Below are 20,045 nucleotides of genomic sequence, written 5' to 3' on the forward strand. Positions count from 1 at the left end.
TTTTCAACTGGGGTTTATATCGATATGTTAGTCGATTAGTGTCTATATTATTCTATTTCAATACATTTTTTATGTAATTCTTATTGAAGACTATTATAAAAGGTAATAATTTTTTTAATGTTTCAGAGGCCAACGGCGAAGGAGCTGCTAAAATTTCAATTTATAAGGAAGGCTAAAAAGAATTCATATTTAATGGATCTTATAGATAGGTATAAGAAATGGAAAGCACAGAGAAGCGAGGAGAGTGAGACAGAATCGGAGAATTCAGATTCGTGAGTATTTTATTTATATATTTAAAAAAAGCTGATAATTTTTCCGAAACATGACAGACAATTCTTTACCTATTCAATTGCAGTATTTTTTTATTAGTAGGAAGCAAAACTTTTGACAAATTACAAATAGTAAAAAAAACTGATACTAAGGATGTTTTTTTTCCCTCTGTTGTATCTTATTACTCAACGGAACGGATTGTTATGTATTTGACAATGTATCTGAAATGCAGAAACTAAATTGTACATTGTATTAGTACAATGCAATCTCCTTATTAGAAAAGAAAAACATAATAATTAGCACTTGATGAATTCTTTATAATCACACATTGCTAGGCTAATCTTGGCGCAGGGGCACAAAGTGCGACTCGACAGAGTTTGACAGGTTATGGGTTCGATTCCCACTCGAGGAAATGAAATATTTAATATTTCCATTTTCTTCGCTCTAGTGTCGAGGCAAAGCGCGGCGTTGAGTTCTCCAGAAGTCGGCGCAATGTGGGAAGCAGAGTGTCTTAACACGGCTCCCTTTGCCGACCCTGCTATATGCAGGATATTGCGCGAAGCTGATAACGATCAAACTATACTGAAATAATGCAGAAAATCCAATTGTACATATTAATAATATAATATACGTGTTTAATATAAATCCACTGTTGGCCCTGGATCTAATATAATATTCAGATAAGTGCGATATGCACGCGCACTACTTAACCGATAGGATACGTCCAATAAATAATAATGACCTTTGCCTTGAATTATATATGCATCGGAAAGATTGTGTTATCAAATGATCATCACTTTCCTACTTATTTTAAATTGTCATTAAAAATCGTATTTTGTTTGTTCTTTTGATATATTTTGCCTATAGTATGTTATGTATGAACAAAAAGAACGTAATATACCTACACCGTATAATCATTAAACGAATTTTGTAATTTAATAACACGCTTTGATGTCTTTATGTGAATTAAAAAAGTAGATTAGTATCACGTCAGGCGTCTCGTTATCGCATGTTGTTGATTTTTCATTTACGTTCTCATCGAAGAAATAATTTCCATTTGAAACATTAAATTTTGTTTACAAAATTAAAATATTTTATGAGTTACTTCCGAAACATGGATAAGATGAAGAAGATAGAGAGAGCATTGCGTCACTCCGCTCTACATTTTCGGCCCGAAGTTGAGACACGTTGGATCGATCCCACAACCATCGCGTTTGCAGTCAAATCGAAATTAGGAAATTATGAAAATTACTTAATCTATTTCATTGAAATTTAATAATGGGCCCATAAAACATTTACAAATCAGGTTACTTGGGTAACACATAAATTTATTTCGACAGCGGTTAATCGTAATTGTATTCAGTGTACTGACTCATTTAGTATTTGTATCAAGGATAAACGGCCAAATGGCGCGATCTATTTGGGCATGATCACCGAATTGCGTGCGTTTGCGAATCACAAAAGGATCTTAATGCTGTCAGATATCCTAGTTTCTGTATAATATCATGTTATGTCGAGGCCGTCGTGGTGGAGGAGTATGCCTGTACATGCGACGGTTGTGGATTTCCACTTGGGGAAAAATTAATATTTTCATTTTCTTGCTCTCGCAAATGTGTAGTGTTGAGTTCCACTTTTCACCACTCAATACGCATTTCTTGGGAACGGAAGTATCTTAATAGAATAGATTGTACACTAGGTTCAAATTTTTTTTTAATTTTCCATATCGTTTACCTTTGCACACTAGCTTAATGTAGATAGATATTCGATATTAAATAAATATATTCTGACTACAGTGAAAGAGATCCGGTAACAGTTCGTAATTTCGATATACGTTTTCTTTATGTTTATACAGTTATTTATTGTAAGAGAAGGTATATAGAAATAATGTGTTAAATTGTATATATATAATATTAAAGTATATTGGTTTTATACTATGCTTGTAACTTATAAATCTAATTGTCATTCCATGTACCTTTGTCATTGTGAGTATTGTTAATACACTTACAATGAAGATTATATCATCGAGGTCTAGTTTTTTTTTCCACTTCAATTAATTTCTTTTATACTTATGTTCTATTAAAATATTTCATAACCAGTTTAATACTTAAAAGTAGGTTAGATAGAAAACAAACATAGTAAACAACATTTAGTTTAAAGTAAAACAAACTTTAAAGAAACTTAAAATTTTGTTACTTTAAATTATTTTTTTATCATCACGCTGTGTCCTTCATAGCAGGATAAGGTGTAAGGTTACCTTGTTGTAAGGGATGCTCGATTCCCTACTTTCAGTCCATTTTTGAGACGGTGCTGAGTGACGCAATCAACGCTCCGCTTTGTCTTCTTACCAGATATGGAAATCAGAATACTTTATGTCTCCGAGTTGGAATCGAACCCACGACAGTCGTCTTTACAACCAGACGTTGTCCCACTGGGTTTCGACGTGTCCTAAACAAAATAACTAATAAAGTATTATTTTTTATTTACAATGGCTACGTGGTTTTATGTTTGATCACATTATCACAAGTCATGACACAAATATAATATGTTTATGATGTATTGTCAGAGAGGAGTGCAGCCGCGGCGACAGCGAGGCGGACGAGCCGTGGATCATGACGGTGCGGGGGGGCGCGGGCGCGCGCGCCTCGCACCTGCCCGTGGCGTTGCACGCGCACATGGCGGAGGACAAGCGGCGTACCTTGCACGATGATGCCGGTAACTTTTTTTTTCTTTTTCACGATGCACCCCGAAAACAGAAGGGTTGGCAGTGCACTAGGTTCCCTAGTGTTAAAACACATCGTCCCTCATGTTCCGCCGAATCTGGAAGCTTTGCTTGTGATTGCCGGAACTTTGCCTCGACACCATAGTGAAGAATAACTTGTGCCCTAGGGTTACTGGCCTAGCTATATTGTTTCTATATACTGAGAATCCTACAAACAAACAAGTTTATAGGTCTTTAATCTAAGTCATAGTTATAAATTTACATAATTGTAGATACAATTATCACATAAACTCATTCGAAATTTTAATACATAAAATGTGTTCTTGAATGGATTCATTTTTTCATTATGCATGTCTCAATTGATAGAACCCAATGCAGCGTATTATCTATGTAGACCAACGAAACTGGTATATTATACAATTATAAATGTTGTTTTGATTGAGATTTGAACCCACGATCATTGTTCCATCAACTGTGTTTCAATTTCAATATAATCAAGGCAAGTATTAATGTACAGTTAAAATGAAACACTAACGATTAGTAGATTCTTATAAACATTTTAGTGAGTCATAAATTGTCATCATAATAGTGACGGCCATTAGGAATGAAATTGTGCAATCAATCTGTGTTTATGTATCTTTTATTTTTCCTTCATGTTTTAATAATACAACATTGTATATTACAACATTATTTGTACATATTTATAATAGGGCCAGTCATGCTGTGCGGGCACAAGTGTGAGTCTGTAAACGTGGCAGGTTATGGGTTCGATTCCTACTCGAGGAAAACGAGACAATGCAATAAACGTGGAAAGTGGGGAACGGAAGTGTAGTAATGACAACGGAGTGTTTTAACACTAGGTCCTTCCTCAGCCTCCCTCTGCGTCAGTAGTGTGAGATACAGCATCAAGCTAAAATATATTAAGGCTATATTGTAAAATCTTCACCGATCACAAAAATATTCTTGGACACAAGAATTTGTGATTCGATAATACATTCATAAATGATAACGACTATTTATCGATGTTAAAATATGTATGAGTAATGCAATGCTATATCTTAGATATAACTAATGTTTATCTTAGATTGTACACCTTCTTACTATTTATTATTAACTTTTATCATTATTAAGTGTTTAATGTTCATAATAAAGTCACATGTACTCGTACCTGATCATAATTACTAGGTTTTGTTATATATTATGTTACTATTGATAGTTATTTCTTTCTGTAGTAAAACAAGAATTGTGTATTATATTCCAAAATATATAATAAATACCACCCTGCCTTTCATCCCTTACAAATTTGAAAGTTAAAAATAGTTCAGATCCGATCAAATTAATAAGTAAACTTGTTTTTTCTTTCTATTATTACTTCCTGTGTATCTCTGTACACTCCCGATTTTAAAACACTTGAAATAGAGTTCCTGAGATTATCGCGTACAACCAGACAACCTCTTTAGTTATATAATATAAGTGAGCCTAATTTTTAACATTCCAGTAATACCATCTCCCACGTCGCCGGTGTCGAAGCAGAACGGGTCGCTCGCGAGGGACGACTCGCCCGCCGACAATCATAAGCCGGCGCCTCTCAACAACAACACCTCTGAGAAACCACCTGTGAGTGTTTGACTTGAAATTTTTAGAAAGAAACTGGAATTCACTTTTCATTCAGTCTTCATAAAGAACTGAAAAACTTTTATTGCGACAAATACTCTCCACTCCATATTTTGTAAAATTTTAGAAAATAAATATTAAAGTATAAAACAGGTCCTGACGAACTATGTCTGTGATGTCAGACAACGAAAAAAAACCCAATCAATTTATGGAATACCATATATACAATCGACCAACTATTGAAATGTCATTAGAATTATATTGCTTCAATTTGAAATAAAATCTTAATAAATAATTGTAAATCTTAATAAAAAGTTGTAAATTTCAAATACTTTTAATTAATACAAGTTAATTTTTAGTTTTAATTTAATGTTAAAATATAACTGTTATTGTTGTTTCCAGCCCCGACAATCGCCAATAGTATCGACGCCGGAGCCCCGAAGCGCCAAGGAGCGCGAGCGCGGGGATCGCGATGACAGGAAAGACAGAGAGCCTTCTAATAGAGACAGTGTAGTCTATAATAATAAAGCGGTGAGTCATCTTACTCCCATTACAAAAACACAGCTTCACGCCGTATCCCGCACACAGCTGTGTAGGCAGTGGGGACCTAGTGTTAAGATACTCCATTCCCCACTTTTATGCTATAAAGTTTAAATGTTATTATTTGTGTAATAAAATTGAAAGTTTATAATGTTAAAAACATTGTGCTATCTACCTAGTCATCGCCACTGGACCACAGAGGGGCCAACAATGAAGAGAACAAAGTGAGGCGGCACGCGTATTTGCAGCAACTCATATATCCACTATTGAATGAGGTATGCAGTTATTGTTATGTTAATAGTACTGTATTTTTAGAAACATATTTGATCATCATTTGTCCTGATTTTGTTTCATTTTATTTATATAGAAAAAAAAGTAATGATGGCCCATTACATTACCAACTTTCAAAGACTCTGTTGTAAAGGTTACGTAAAAGTTTATTTTTAAATTTAATATGTATTTAAAAATTAACTTGATTATTTTATGAACTAAAACTATTAGTAATGTATTTTAATAGCAAGTTAACAAAAAATAAAAATGAATGTTATTCCAGCTGTCGCGCAAACACGGCGCGGGCAGCGCGGCCGCCATCGACGAGCTACGGCGCGCTTTCGACGCCGCCGAGCGGTCCGCACCGCACCTCACGCGCGCTTTCGTGCAGCAGGTAACTATTGAATAAACGCTACTGTTGTGGGTTCGATTCCTACTCTTAAATAATACTCTGATTTGAAAGAAAGCTTTTTTCTCCAAACATCAAATAGGAATTTTAAGGAAATTTAAGTATAACAGACGTTCGTACTTTTAAACACATCTATACGTTTCTTTAGAAAAAAAGAGTACAAGGGTTTTGCTTTATGTATCCTATCCTATCCTATATCTTATAAAACAAAGTCGCTTTTCGTGTCTGTCTGTTGTTTCTAACTCTTCTTCTTCTAAACTACCCAACGGATTTTGATGCGATCTTCACCATTAAGTCGAGTGTTTTTTGTAGAAGGTTTATATATAGTTTATTATTTGTACATTCTTATGTAAATTAACATAAATACGATAAATGTGTATAAACTCCTACCCGTTGAGACACTTTCGCGCATGCGCTGCTCTAATGGTAAGTACTACATGAAAAAAATGTACTGGAGTATTGTTCCTCTTAATAAGATCTACAAAAAATTCCGCGAGAGCATATTCGTATCTTTTAAGAATAACGTGTAGTGATCATTTTTCTGTCTAAAAATAATAATTTCAATATATTTTTTATTGTGAGGGATATTTTTCCATAATGGTATTAATCCTTATCCTTTAAAATACTTTATTAATTTTCTACGTTAAACGAAGATAAAATTTGCTTTTTACAAGATTTCGAAATTGTGAATAGTTTTACAGAAAAACGCATTTAATTGTTGACACATCAGCTGTATGTTACTCAAGTTTCACTTATCCCTTACTCTCAGCATATAAATAAGTACATTAGTTACGTTGGCCATTTAATGTAGACCAAAACTGTCTTTTACTGTTTTTCATTTTAATAAGTACTTTAGAAGTTGATACAATATCAAAAAAATCCTTGCTGCGAAACGGCTCGCCACTCGCCATGCGTCCGCCGTGCCCGCTTGCCTTACACGCATCGGTGGTTCAGTGGTAGAATGCTCGCCTGCCACGCGGGCGGACCGGGTTCGATTCCCGGCCCATGCATTCTATTTAATTTTCCTCACAGGCAGCCACGTCGTGCTTGCTTTTCATCAGGGACAGAATACCCCCTTCAGCATTAACCACAAGCTCGAAAAAAAAAACCCGGCTGCCTCTATAGCAACGAAGATTTAGTTAGAAGCGTTTGCACGTATTGGATAATTGGAGTTGAATGTATTATTTAAGCGCGATGTATTTGGTTTCACATTTTTTGTAGTAGTTAGTAGTAGGAAGGTTTTTGTTTATAATTTCTTCTGTTTAAAAATAGTCATTTAACTATCTAAAAATAGTAATTTAAATATATTTTATTAAGTACTTGAAAAGATTAGTAGCACAGATTTAAAATTACGGTACCTACTAAAAAATCCTTGCTGTGTAAAACAATTGGAAAATCCTTATTGAAACTACAAAAATGCGGGTTGCATTAGGGTTTAATTAATTTTCACATTATCTTAAGTGCTTTGCAAACATATATTATATAAATAATCCAGTAGTTAAAGCGGGCGAAGCCGCAAGAGGGTCGCTAGTTAATATATAGATTACTTTTCAAGGTGGTGCAAAGGGTGGCCACTCAGTCGCACCAGGCGTCCCCTCACAACTCGCAACACTGGATGAGGTAGGTACGGATCTATCGTATCATGTTTGTTCATCACTTTATTTATATTCGGTTTTGTATTTTTTTAGCTTTTACTAAAAAGGTTTATTGGTGTTTTGTGAGTATAATATTTTTTTTCATTTGTCTAATTATTCTTTTTTTATATGGTAACTTTGACTACTTTTATTGTGATAATAAAGTGATTTTATTAATATTTAATTTTTACATTTATTTTTCTTTTTGTCTTTGGTTTATACTAAAACTCGTGCTCAACTGTGAGAAAATAATTGTTAAATAAAATTTACTGAAAACTTGTTTTTTGCACCTTACCAACTTATAATATTTAAGTAACACTATAAATACCAATTTATATATTTTATATAAATATATTAACATATAATTATTTCGTGTACAGGGACCCATAATGCCAGCGTGGTCGCCGACAGCGTGGTGGCGCAGTGACGTCACACGACACGTCGACCGATGATGATATATTTGCTTATATACTTTATTTATCTTTCTTTATAATCCAAATGCAGTAGATAATTTTGTTGTATACTACCTTTTTGTAATAGTTTTGGTCATTTATATTATCATATGTAAATGATATACATGTTCAATAGCGATATATAATATTATATGATCGTTTTGATGCAGCAAGTTGTCATTATTGGGCGAGCGACGCCACGTACTGCCAGACACGACGGACTCTAAATTATATTTTGTTACCTTAACATAGTTGCTATTCATAAAAAATATTCCTGCGGTAAATATTTATAGTATTAAAACTGTGGTCAGTGGCTTATGTACGTCTAAAATAGGTATATACCGTTTCTCACTCGCCAATAAGTGAAGTGGACCACTAAGTATTAGTTAGTGTCAGCGTGCCACTTGGAACTGTATCACGCTAAATTTCACGTTTTTTCTCTTTGAATATGTACTGTCACAGCGTTACATGTTAATGCGAAAAAGTTCCACGTGCACACGCTGATGCTGGCTAGAGTTGTCGATGTACACGGAACCTTGGCGCTCTTTTAATATATCTAAATATTTAAAAATACGTTTTTATATAAGTTGTTTAATTGGTTTTTGTTTTTGTAAAGTTAATTGTTGGCGCCGCGACTCTTGTGTACATCTGTCAACGTCACACAGTTCGATGATATCTTATGATTGACGCAATAATGTGAAATGTTCATTATAAATCGAGTATTGTACGTGAATTCGATGCGCTTTAACTTTAGCCATTTGCGTGTAGCGAGCGTTGTAATGTTTCTTAAAATATATTTTTTCGACCACGAAAAATGTAACCGTCGCAGAATAATTCTAAACCATATTATAAGATATTTATAATCTCCCTTGCGTTTATAATTTTTACTCGCAATCGATAGATGATAATACAATAACAAAACTACTAACTATTAATACTGTATATCCAAACTACGAACTGAAACTGTTTTCCATATTTATAATCGATTTTACAATTTTTCCTAATCGATTTTATCGATTACGAGTATCGATTATAATTGTAAAGTTAAACGAACAAATCTATCCACAATCCGTCTTCTAGTGACCTTATTATACCGATCTTTTGCAATGTAACGTTTTATTGATTGTCGTCAGTTCGCTTTTGATGTTGTAACAGAGCAAATGGTATGATATTTGGGACTTCTTAAGATTTATAATAGCTTGCCCTTTTATTTTTATTATATTTTAACGGGACTACCACGTACCATACATGTTGTTTTTGAGGAGTTGAATTGTTCATTCGTTCATTCACTTATGATTTATAGGTAATTTAAAAAATTGCATATATTTATTGTCAGAATAGGCCTTGCATATGTAAAATACTGATCATATTGAGATATTTTTACGCGCATAAAAATACGTCGAAAAAAAGCATCGGCTGTTATTAATAAATATTAATAATCTTTTTGCGATAAATCATTAAATATAATTTTAATTTTTATTAGGAAATTTAATATTTCGATTTGTAGTACGTTTTGTTTGGCGTTTAAAGTTCGCTTGTTAAATATTTGTGAAATATTTTGCCATAATTTTTGTTCTAAATCCTTTGTTTTTTACTAAATCGTTGTGTAGAAGCGAAATTTTTAACGTATTTATTATAGGAATGTGTCGTACAAAATTAAAGCTTATCTACACTTATTATACATTTTATTTCTTTCAAATATGGCTTATTTAATTTTATAAATTTTATTTGTATTTTAATTTTGTGGCTTCCATCTTTTTTGAATAAACTTGGTGAGTTTTGTTTTTGTACGGCTCGTTATTATAAAATATTTCAAATTTCTTTTTGTAGTTTCTCTTTAGTGTCATTCCAGACAAAAGACAAGATTGTCGGCATTTATAGATTTATTTTGTTTTGTTGAAGCCTTTCATTTGATTCATGTTTTAGGTGTGTTATATAAAATTAATTAATTAATTTAGTTATTTGATTAATTTTAACTTCGGTCGGGTCTTTACCGTTACTAACGAGATGTTCTAAAAACTATGTAATTAATTATTTGTTGCAATTTTTTAAAATCTAATTTAATTAATTTTGGACGATGTGACGTTTAAGTATTTTGTGAATTTAAAGTATTCAGACACTAGCGGCCGCAAGGTGTCTATTTGCTTGATGATGCGACAATATTTAGCAATCGGAACTATATAGAGTATATTATAATGGAGTCTACAAAACAATTATTATTGCTGTGTAAAAATGTAAACCTATTGTAATTTGTAAATTGTGTAGTGTAATGTAAAGAAATACTGTTTATGAAAGTGTTCTTAAAGTGTGATGGAGGTGGGAGGCGCGGCTGCGTCGGTGCGACGGGAGTTACTGACGCACAGTACCCAATGGGGATTCGTATCATAGAAAATAGTTTTTGTTATGTGGTAATTTCAAAATTGGGGACTTCTATAAATTACGTTACACGGATTGTGTCTACGAAGTGTGATAACAAGAAAACTAATCAAGTTCTTACTATACTACTAGTGTATATTTTATTGGAATTTTTTATTTGATGACATTGCGTTTCAAAATATATTATCTAAGTATTAAAACACGATATTTACATGAACACACATAGTTTCGGAAGTGCTGTTTTAATTTAATAGTTTCTATGGTTAAAAATAATAAATTAGTGTGACGTAATTTATGGTTGCTGGCTCCTAAAAAATCCACAGAATAATAAATAATGCTGAATGACTATTGAAGTTATGTGTTGTAACCTTCACCCGCAGCCTCGCCGTCCGCCTTCCATTTTGTTGATTTCGATGGAGAAACATAAAAAAAACATATTTTTCCACTTGATGGTATTATATTGTAATAACGCGTGTAGTGTTTAGAGTCGGGCGATAATTGTTGATTATTGATTAAAATTAGGCGTTCGTGTCATTGGATCGTAGAGGTTTGTAGTTGTTACCTGCGAGGGCGCGTTCGGGTCATGGGGTATTGTGATCGTAACTGCATAGTCTAATATAATTAAATATGTTATTGTAATATAAACTCGGTGAAGAAACCGGTCGAAGTAGTGCGCCCCTTTCCCCCCTCGCCCCCTTTACCTTAACAATTTGTTGAGTTGCTGTGATATAAATATATACGGTGAATCGTCATCTATCTATCTATCTATATTAGCGAATGTGTCGCTATATTATATTATGTGGTGTCCACATGGGATAGCTCGTACTGCATATGTGCGTCAATCATTTATTTTTGTTATTTCGTTTTTGCGTCTGTTGGGAATTGTATCGCGCATGTATGACGTAACAGGAAATTTGTGAAATTTTTCATATTATATGAAAACTTATTATTCAAAACAGTTTTATTATGATAATACACATTTTACATAGCTGCTATCTAATCTTGTAATCAAGAATTCAAGTAATCAAGAATTATTTATTTACATGTTAATCCAATATGGCGGTGTACTTTCCTCACAAAACAAATTGATCTAGTGTTTATTTCTTTATTATATGTAATTTATTTATCCTAATCTCTTGATTTATAATCTCTGATTTTTCTGAATATACAGTGCGGTTGACGAGCCGTGGCCACTCTGAAGTTAGGCTTTCTCAGTTTTTGCCCATTGTTCACTCGGGAAGTTAATAATCAAAAGTAGATATATCTGCGTAGCCATCTACATCTAACTTCAGAGGCCACGACTCGTCGTCCGTACTGTACTTAATACATATAAATGCAGTACGGACATTCCTAGGGAAGGGTGCGAGGGGGTGGGGGCTAGCGCAAAGATATGTTCACTCGTGCACAGGTCACGGCGCGTACCATTAGTTCGATGGTCAATTAATGATACCGCGTCATTCTAACACCCTTATGTAGGACAGATTTGACTCTGAAATAAAAGAAGTTATTTAATTTTGGATTGGATTGTTTTATTTTCGTTTATCCTCTTACTTTTTACTTATTGAGAACCATTACCCCCCCTGGGGAGTCGAAAAGCAGATTTTTCTACAAAACGCCTATATTATATTATAAATATAATTGTTGAAACAAAACCTACTCACTGTACTCTATACTGTGAACAGTATGAATACTGCACTGTCTATACTTATATATGTTTATATCATCGTTTATGACTATGTTAACAATATTAATCCTACCAATATTTAGTAGACGTTGTATAAGTTTTATTAGAAATTAACTAATAAAGAAAAAATAAAAACATATGCTGAGCAACTTTTGACAAAATTTACCAAACAAGTCCTATAAATTAAATAAATGATTCAAAACAAAGTGAAAAAAGGCTTTCTGCGAATAAAACAAAATAAGTATTTTAAATATTAGTATTTATTGACTAGGATCTCCTTTCAGATCACCCAGACATTTGATTGGTACAAATATGCAAACGTATAAAAGTTCTTATTTTACTTCAGTCGTAAGACGTTCAATAATTTATAATATACATTAAGCTTTTTTATATAATTTCTTTTTTAATATGTAATTTAATGAAATTTGAACGAAGCAATGGATGAATGATATAATACAAAATTTACATAATATAATATTCATATATTATAGAAGTGTGATGTTAGAGCAAAAACAAATTTAGTTATCTAAGCTACATGTTACTCTAAATTAAGTATAATTAGGTTATTGATATATTTACAAATACATTATCAAGTACGATGCAGTCGTCATAGCCTAAATACAATAACAATAATGCTTATCTTAATCTTAAAATAACTCTCGAGTCTACAGTTGTTAATTATTGAAATTTATATTTTGTATCCAAGTATAACATATTAAATATTTTACTAGTTTGGCTATTAACATAATATTGGAACTAATATACACTATATTTGATTCTCTTAACTTACAATTATGAGAGTACAAAATACAAATGCATTATCAGATTCGTAAAAGTTACATTACAAGTTACAGTTACAGTCACATGGTTATGGAAGAAATGTTTAATACTTTTAGCATATATTCAGAAATTACTATTTCTGTTAAAATCACAAAAGAAAGGATTAGAACAATGGTGTATGAAACAGATTTCAATCACATAGACAATCTATAAAGTATACGCTTTAAAGGAACATTAAAGTAACATATTAATTAACACCAATTTTTGTTCTGTATTCACTGATTTATATTCAATTGAAATGATTATCGAATGGAATTGAACGTCAATGTCGCATGACTAGCAAAGATTAATGGAATTTAGAAAAAGAACAAGATTATTTACAACAGGATATAAAATTAAATATTAACTTACGGTACGTCTCATTATTGAGATTAGATTTAAAATAACATGTCTAATAACAATCGATACAAGTTACTTCGTGTTATTTTAAACCAGTTTCTTATGTGTCAGAGTTCGGCTGGAACCCGTTAGTCAACGGTTCCGCCGGGACACAATCAGCCCACGAGCTGAGATTCATATCACACCCACAAACGTTGTCATAAAAATCAGTACACTCGACTTTCCAGGTGCTTTCACTTAAGAGGTAAGATCTATATTGGCAGTATGACTTGTTTGTTCAGGCTTAGCCGCCGGCGGCTTCGGCCTTTTGATTTTTCTATTAGACTACCCTCTACGAAATTTTACATACAATAATGTAGATTACAGTTATATATTCCTAATGTAAATTATAAACGGAACCCTCAGTTCCCCTTAGGTCACCTAATAAATATACTTATGTATAATAGATATTGTCTATTTATAAAGTAACAAAGCGAGCCACCCACCATCATAGATTGATATTACCATGACAAGAAACGATTAGATAAAACTTGAACAATAATAATAATTGTGGTATAATTTTGTAATCAGATACATAATTTGCTGTGTAAATTGCCTTTCAAATAATAGAGCTACAGTATTGGAAAACAACATCCAATACAAACGTGACTTTATATTATAATAACTGCGAATATATTAAATATATTTTTATTGTACACAACATGACGCAATGGTGATGATAAATTAACTTATAATAAAAAAAACTTGTAAACATATTTGAAATGACATTTATCGTACATACGAGTACTTACATCAGTTACTCACAATGGAACATAATTTTTATAATTATCACTTCCAATGTATTTTTATGAACGTTAAACTTAACAAAATGGATAACAGAGTTACATTTACATAGAAATAATATAACTCATACTCTTATCGATCCTACAGCCTACTGTACATGGCAGGTGTGAAATCTAAGGTCGCTCCTTATTTCACCATTAACGAGATTACTAATCAAAACATACGATAGCGAGTGAGTCACCCTCATCACACAGCACTTACCTTAATCTTCTTAAATATCACAGTAGCGTTACATAAATCGCATATAACTAAAGGTATACACTATACACAGTTATAGTTTGTGACGCTGACACCGGACGAGAGCAATTTCTTCATCATTCAGTGTTGATCACGAGCAGTGCTGGAATGGGTAGAGACGGGACGCTGGGGTCTGTGGGCCTAGTCTCAGTCCCGTTGACCCCATGGCCATGTCCACGATGATTCAGGTAACATCTATGGGGAAAAAAACATATTAAGTTAAATGTATGCCATGTGAGTCATTTAGGATTTTCGTGACGCAGATGTGAGTCAGAGGCGCGAGCGGTCACAGCCCGAATGCCGATACCGACGACTTCTGTATTCCAATCGTATTTACCTTTTCAATGACGCTCTTGTTAATTTAAAGACGTAAGAAAATGATATCCTTTTTCCTATTAATTCCTTATGCTAATATTATTTGCGCTTTAGCATTAAATATCTCGTCATATGTGTTTAAGAAGTTCAATTAGTCGTAATTGAATCAATAACGGAAGTTGCAATTTGTATAATATGTTGATTACGCAATGGGCAAGGACACATTTTTAATATACGGATCTTGGCCAAAAATATAAAAATGGAATATAAATTAAGCTAAAACTCTAATTACAACAATCATTTATCGATTATCTCAATTTTCATTATCTAATGACGCGAGTATATCATTAATTATAACAAAACTGATATTATACTATCTTGCTTAAACAATGCAGTCCTTATCCAGTAATACGTAATATAATTCACAAATATTATAAAAGAAACTATTTATAAAAAAAAAACAGCAAAACAACATCCTTTTACATCACAAGGCAACACTATCGCTGATGAACGTATCACGACCGTACTATAACACGTAATCTTCAATTATTTATATGAACAGCTTCATTCAGCTCTTAATAAGGAATACCTATACCTAGTTACTGTTTAATACCGCGGAGGTAATAAAAAGAGATATTGATAGGTGAGTATGTCATCTTTATTACTTTGTTCGGGAGCAATCGTTGGCAGGACAAACATGTCCTTTATGTTGATACTAGGTACTCGCCGGTCGACGGAGTTCTGACCTTTTATCGCGGTTCGTATCGTGCCTGCATGTGAGTGTGCCCACGTCCATATTAAACTAGTACTGTGGATCTCTATCCTAATATTATGTCAAAGTTTATTTTTGAATAATATCTTTTGTGTGTAAGGAGCTTGTAAGTTTTTATTATGCATGACTTTTGTATATACATAAAGCGACATTTCCTACGGAGTAAATATAAGTGTGTAAATATGTAATGAATTCTTTTACCGAAAGAAAATCGAGGAAAAGCGAAAAGCTTATTTATATAATACTTTAGCAGCTATCTATAAATAAGCTTTTTGCACAGCTTTTAAAAACTTCTTCATGCTGGACAAGTACATTTACATTACACGGTATATTATTTCTTCAATATTTTTTTTATTTTTTAAGTTAATATGTAATTTTTTATGTTAGAAAAAAAGATTTGTAGGTACAGTGAATGGATTTTTTCTGTTTTCCATGCAGAATGCATTTGGCCGTATTGTTTTCACAACTCTCTACATATATATTGCTTTCGATCAAGAACAAACATCGACTGGTGACTCAAGTCGGTTGATCAAATATGTAAATGTTAGTGTCTGCAGTTCGTGCGTTATATCGTTATCTTCTCTACACGCAAAGTAATTCAATAGAAATTCAACTTTGTGTAAAGTAAAAATAAGCATTATATTTATATATTGAATATATCCGTTTAAGATATCTTTGTGTCCACACGAGTTGTTAATTATGTGTTAGATTGACTCTTTGTCTTATTGATTTCGAATATCCGTGCATGACTTATTATGTTATAAATACCTTGTGACGGCTGTTATTTACTAATATATTATCGTATACTATCTTTTACTCATTTACATAAGTATCTATAAACTTTATGTTATTGACGGAGCAAGGTAGTTAGAAGGCAAAGGTTTTGTATACGCAAGCTGGAATGTCCTCCCACGCGCCCTATCTACAACGGGAAACACTTATAACAGCGCTCTAAAATAATATTTTACTATTTGGAACATTACACAAGCAGTCTGTCCAAGTTTGATCATAAACAAAAAAATCTTAATTCTACTTGCATTTATTTAGATGTTTTAATTATTACAAACTAAGTAGTATAGAACTAAGGTGAATAAAGAAACAACAATAGGTTTCAGTGAAGGCAAAATGTCATGTTAAATGTCACGTAAAACGTGTAAACACATGTTTTAACTAACATAAATTATTTATTTAGAAACAATTAAAAGTAACCACAGTGTTAACGTGGCTCAAGTTTCTCGCAGACTCAAAAATAAAATGGAAAAAAATATTTCATACATTTTCACTGTATAAGAGTCCTTGTTGATATTTAAATAAGGTATATAATGTACTCGTAATAAAATGAGCATTTAATGAAATTTTTTGTTTGTTATATACTTATTGGAATTATTCTCGAAGTACCGTTCGTATTCCAAGAATATCACTGGATTTGGCTTCTTGTGTTAATTGTGTACTGTCATGATGACAGTTTGGCGTCAAATATATAGCGCTAATTAAATTTTCCAAAACTGATAAAATATTTTTATATATCTGTGATACTTTTATAAAAATTCACATTTATATTTTTATTTATTTTATTTTAAATTATAAACTCTTCAGTTTCTTTTTATTTCTGGCTATGCTATGGTTTCGCTTTTTATTTTATTTCGTTTGCTTTTTATTTCTGGCTAATGCTTCTGGTAAACCAGAATTATTAAGTTACTTAAGTAGTAAAAAAAAACAATATATAGTTCTAAGTTATAACACAATTATTTTTTTCATTATTTACTTACTTATTTTTTTAAATAAACGGCAATTGAAACTATAGTTAGGTATAGAATCTTTAAGTACCGTTGCATTGTGTAGTTTATACCAAACGTAATTTACTGTTATTTAAAGCAATTGTTTGTTTTGTAAATATTTAGCAAAATTTGATGTGAATTTCATGTAAATGCAGTGGAAGTTTATTTTACGTTCACCGGTATTCAGTCAAACAAAATTTAAACTAATGAGATTCTTGCCAAATATATTCTTTCTTTAGTTTCTCTTCAAAACATAAGAATATTTGTTTTACACAGTTCTTTGTGTCATCTCAATTAGAGGAGGGGAGAGTAAGTTGAATCATTAAATTTTACCTTGGAATACTGAAAGACGTATTTTAATTTACTTTTAAGAAACCAGTATCAGTTATCAGTCACTGTCGCAAAGTCATCAATCATTTTCTATGTTTTCAACTTTTATGTATTGTTTTTGAAAGAGTAAGAATAACGATATAACGTATAAAGAAATTAAGAATAAAGGCTGGTGAATGTAAGAAATATCTACTACTAACAAAGAATTCTCTAGTACAAATAAACTAAACATTATTTACAACATTTCTCGCCTATATAATCGTCTACATATCAAAAGACGAAGGAAAGTCACTCTTAACCTAATTAATGATATAGTAGCAAACCATATCTATATTCCCTAATTATTTTTATGTGTTCAATTTCAGCTCCTCAAATTAGCTACATAAATGCACCTCAACAACGCTTACACAGACCATAAACAAAAATAAAATAATTGAATAGAATATGATGTGGATATCACTATTTGGTTATCAATAGCAATAATAGCTGTCAACGCGTGGCGAGACAAAGGGGACTCTCGTGAGGTCAGCTAAGGTCACTCTGACCGGCCTTCATTGCTTAATCCGTATCTGAGATCCATTACTTAGGTAATGGATCTCAGATGGATGGTTCGTTAAGTATTGATTATTATTGGATATTAAAAATTTAAATGCTGCAAAAAAATGTATCGTAAAAGATATTAATTTAAATATGCTACATGAATACTAATTTATTTAAGTTTTGCAATTTTCAATAGTTAAAATTAAAAATTACAGAAAAACAACGAGAAACAATACTTTAAATATGTTTCCAATGTTAACTCTTGAACATTTACTATCTTATTTTAAGATTTATATTAAATATAAGTAGTAACGGCGTATGTACATAATAATATCATATAATATTTTGGCAGCTATCAAAATTATTAGAAATATATGTATATAGATATATACATAAATTATTATCTTTAAATAAGCAATTCCGACAAAAGCATCCTCATAATATTATAAATAATTATTAACAATTCCTAAAACTTAAACAATCAGTACCTATACAGGAAATAGGTTGCGGTTAATGTTTTCTCAACTTCTGGCCGCTGTCGTGTTACCAGGCTTTATTATGACATCACCGGTGGTGGGTTTGACGCACTTCTGACATCTGAACTCGTAGGTAATGTTGATAAAACGTTACTATTAATATAATCCTAATTCCCAAAGCAACTGGTCAAGACGCCCACTTGGTTACTTCATTGCAAATAGCCGTCACACGTGTTTTTGATATGTAGTTACTAGGTACATTGAACCATAAATATATAACTTATAAGAAAAGGACAATTTATTTTATAAACTTACTTAAAATGTATAAAATCTGTAGATATTTTGTGGGATGAAAAATACTTTATTGGTTGTTGATAAGAAAAATAGTCGAACACATCAATTAAATCATTTTTATATAAATTATCTTTAGCATTTAAATAGTAAACATCTATTGGAGTTGAACAAAATCCCCATTACAAATATTCCAAAATAGATGCTTGTGGTTTAAGTACACGCGTACACACTTTGTTTTGTTATTATTGAAAGGTTAATTTGTCAACGCATGGGTATTTTATAAATCATAAACTTAATTTATTATCCTTAAGTGACGTTATAAAAAAATGTTAATAGCTTTTCTTTTATTTGTAGTTCAAATTCGTAAATGTGATGTAAAATCCGTAGCGCTCCCCTACTCTACCCCAGGCAGCTATATGCCATGTCATTTAAATATTTATATAAATGTTAGGTGTTTTTTTGTAATCTATATAAATAATTCATATAGTTTAGTCTAGTACATAATAATTTACATAATCATAATTATTGTTAATTATTATTATTGAATAAAATTATAAGGGAAATAATTTTAAATGGCATTTATAGTCATTGCCGTAAGGCCTAGGCGTGTTACTTGTTCGACCAAATGATTTCTGCATAATGTTCTCAAATTATATAGTGCAATGGTGAAACATACCAGTTGATCCATTTTATATAAGTTAGAAGCTTATAAATATTTTACTTGAGTTTACACAATGATATAATCTTAATGTTTAGGTTAACTTTACACTAGTTACTGCGTAAGTAAAAAGATTTAATAGTACATCAGTACAAAGATGGCGTTTAATGGATTGTTTTGTATACATTTGAAATTTTCAATTTATTTCTCTATAAAATGTTTGTAGAGTCAACAGATTTTACTTGCATCCCTATCATGGCGGGTCAATATTCGGTTAGTTATTTTCGATACCTCTTGTCACTTGTTTATTACAAAATACAAAAAAAAAAGAAAAGTTTTTCAACTTTATGGGTTAACAATAACTCTACTATTACTATAAAGTTTACTTTCGTGTAAAATTATTAATACCTCTAACAAACAAAAGACCAACGACTCTCGAAGACGTTCACACATGTATTTATCATCATACCGATTTAAATCACGTAATAGGTTAAAGGAATACATTTTATTATTCCCTACAAAACAGCCGCAAGCGAAATCAATTAAGCATAAAGTATAAAATCTTTACTGGCGGCAGTTGTAAGTAGATATCAGCTCGGACTATTCGTTGCACAATCTTTCATTGGTTGTAAAATGCAACCTGTTTGAATTATAG

At 31.9% G+C, this 20,045-nt stretch overlaps 2 protein-coding genes across 4 annotated transcripts in view; one reads left to right on the top strand and one right to left on the bottom strand.

Moving 5' to 3' along the window:
* The window catches only part of GckIII (Germinal centre kinase III), a 63,334-nt gene extending 51,531 nt beyond the window's left edge, over positions 1–11,803 (top strand). For 2 of the 3 annotated variants that reach the window (XM_085189752.1, XM_085189740.1), the window contains exons 5-12: positions 127–272; positions 2,834–2,982; positions 4,488–4,606; positions 5,006–5,134; positions 5,323–5,418; positions 5,697–5,807; positions 7,378–7,442; positions 7,837–11,803. In XM_085189752.1, coding sequence (XP_085045878.1) covers positions 127–272; positions 2,834–2,982; positions 4,488–4,606; positions 5,006–5,134; positions 5,323–5,418; positions 5,697–5,807; positions 7,378–7,442; positions 7,837–7,846 — 825 coding nt within the window. In that variant the 3' untranslated portion in view covers positions 7,847–11,803. Of the gene's footprint in view, positions 1–126; positions 273–2,833; positions 2,983–4,487; positions 4,607–5,005; positions 5,135–5,322; positions 5,419–5,696; positions 5,808–7,377; positions 7,447–7,836 lie in introns of all 3 variants that reach the window. The other variant, XM_085189748.1, reaches the window with a different exon arrangement.
* A 407-nt stretch (positions 11,804–12,210) lies between these two features.
* Positions 12,211–20,045, bottom strand: part of LOC146541619 (integrin beta-6-like) — a 29,391-nt gene continuing 21,556 nt past the window's right edge. Inside the window, exon 7 of the mRNA XM_085189754.1 lies at positions 12,211–14,422. The gene's annotated coding sequence lies outside the window, so the exon portion shown is untranslated. The remainder of the gene's footprint in view (positions 14,423–20,045) is intronic.

The sequence above is a fragment of the Heliconius melpomene genome, chromosome 1, assembly GCF_056956725.1.
Source record: "Heliconius melpomene rosina isolate 202511_hmr_F chromosome 1, ASM5695672v1, whole genome shotgun sequence".
Lineage (NCBI taxonomy): Eukaryota > Metazoa > Arthropoda > Insecta > Lepidoptera > Nymphalidae > Heliconius > Heliconius melpomene.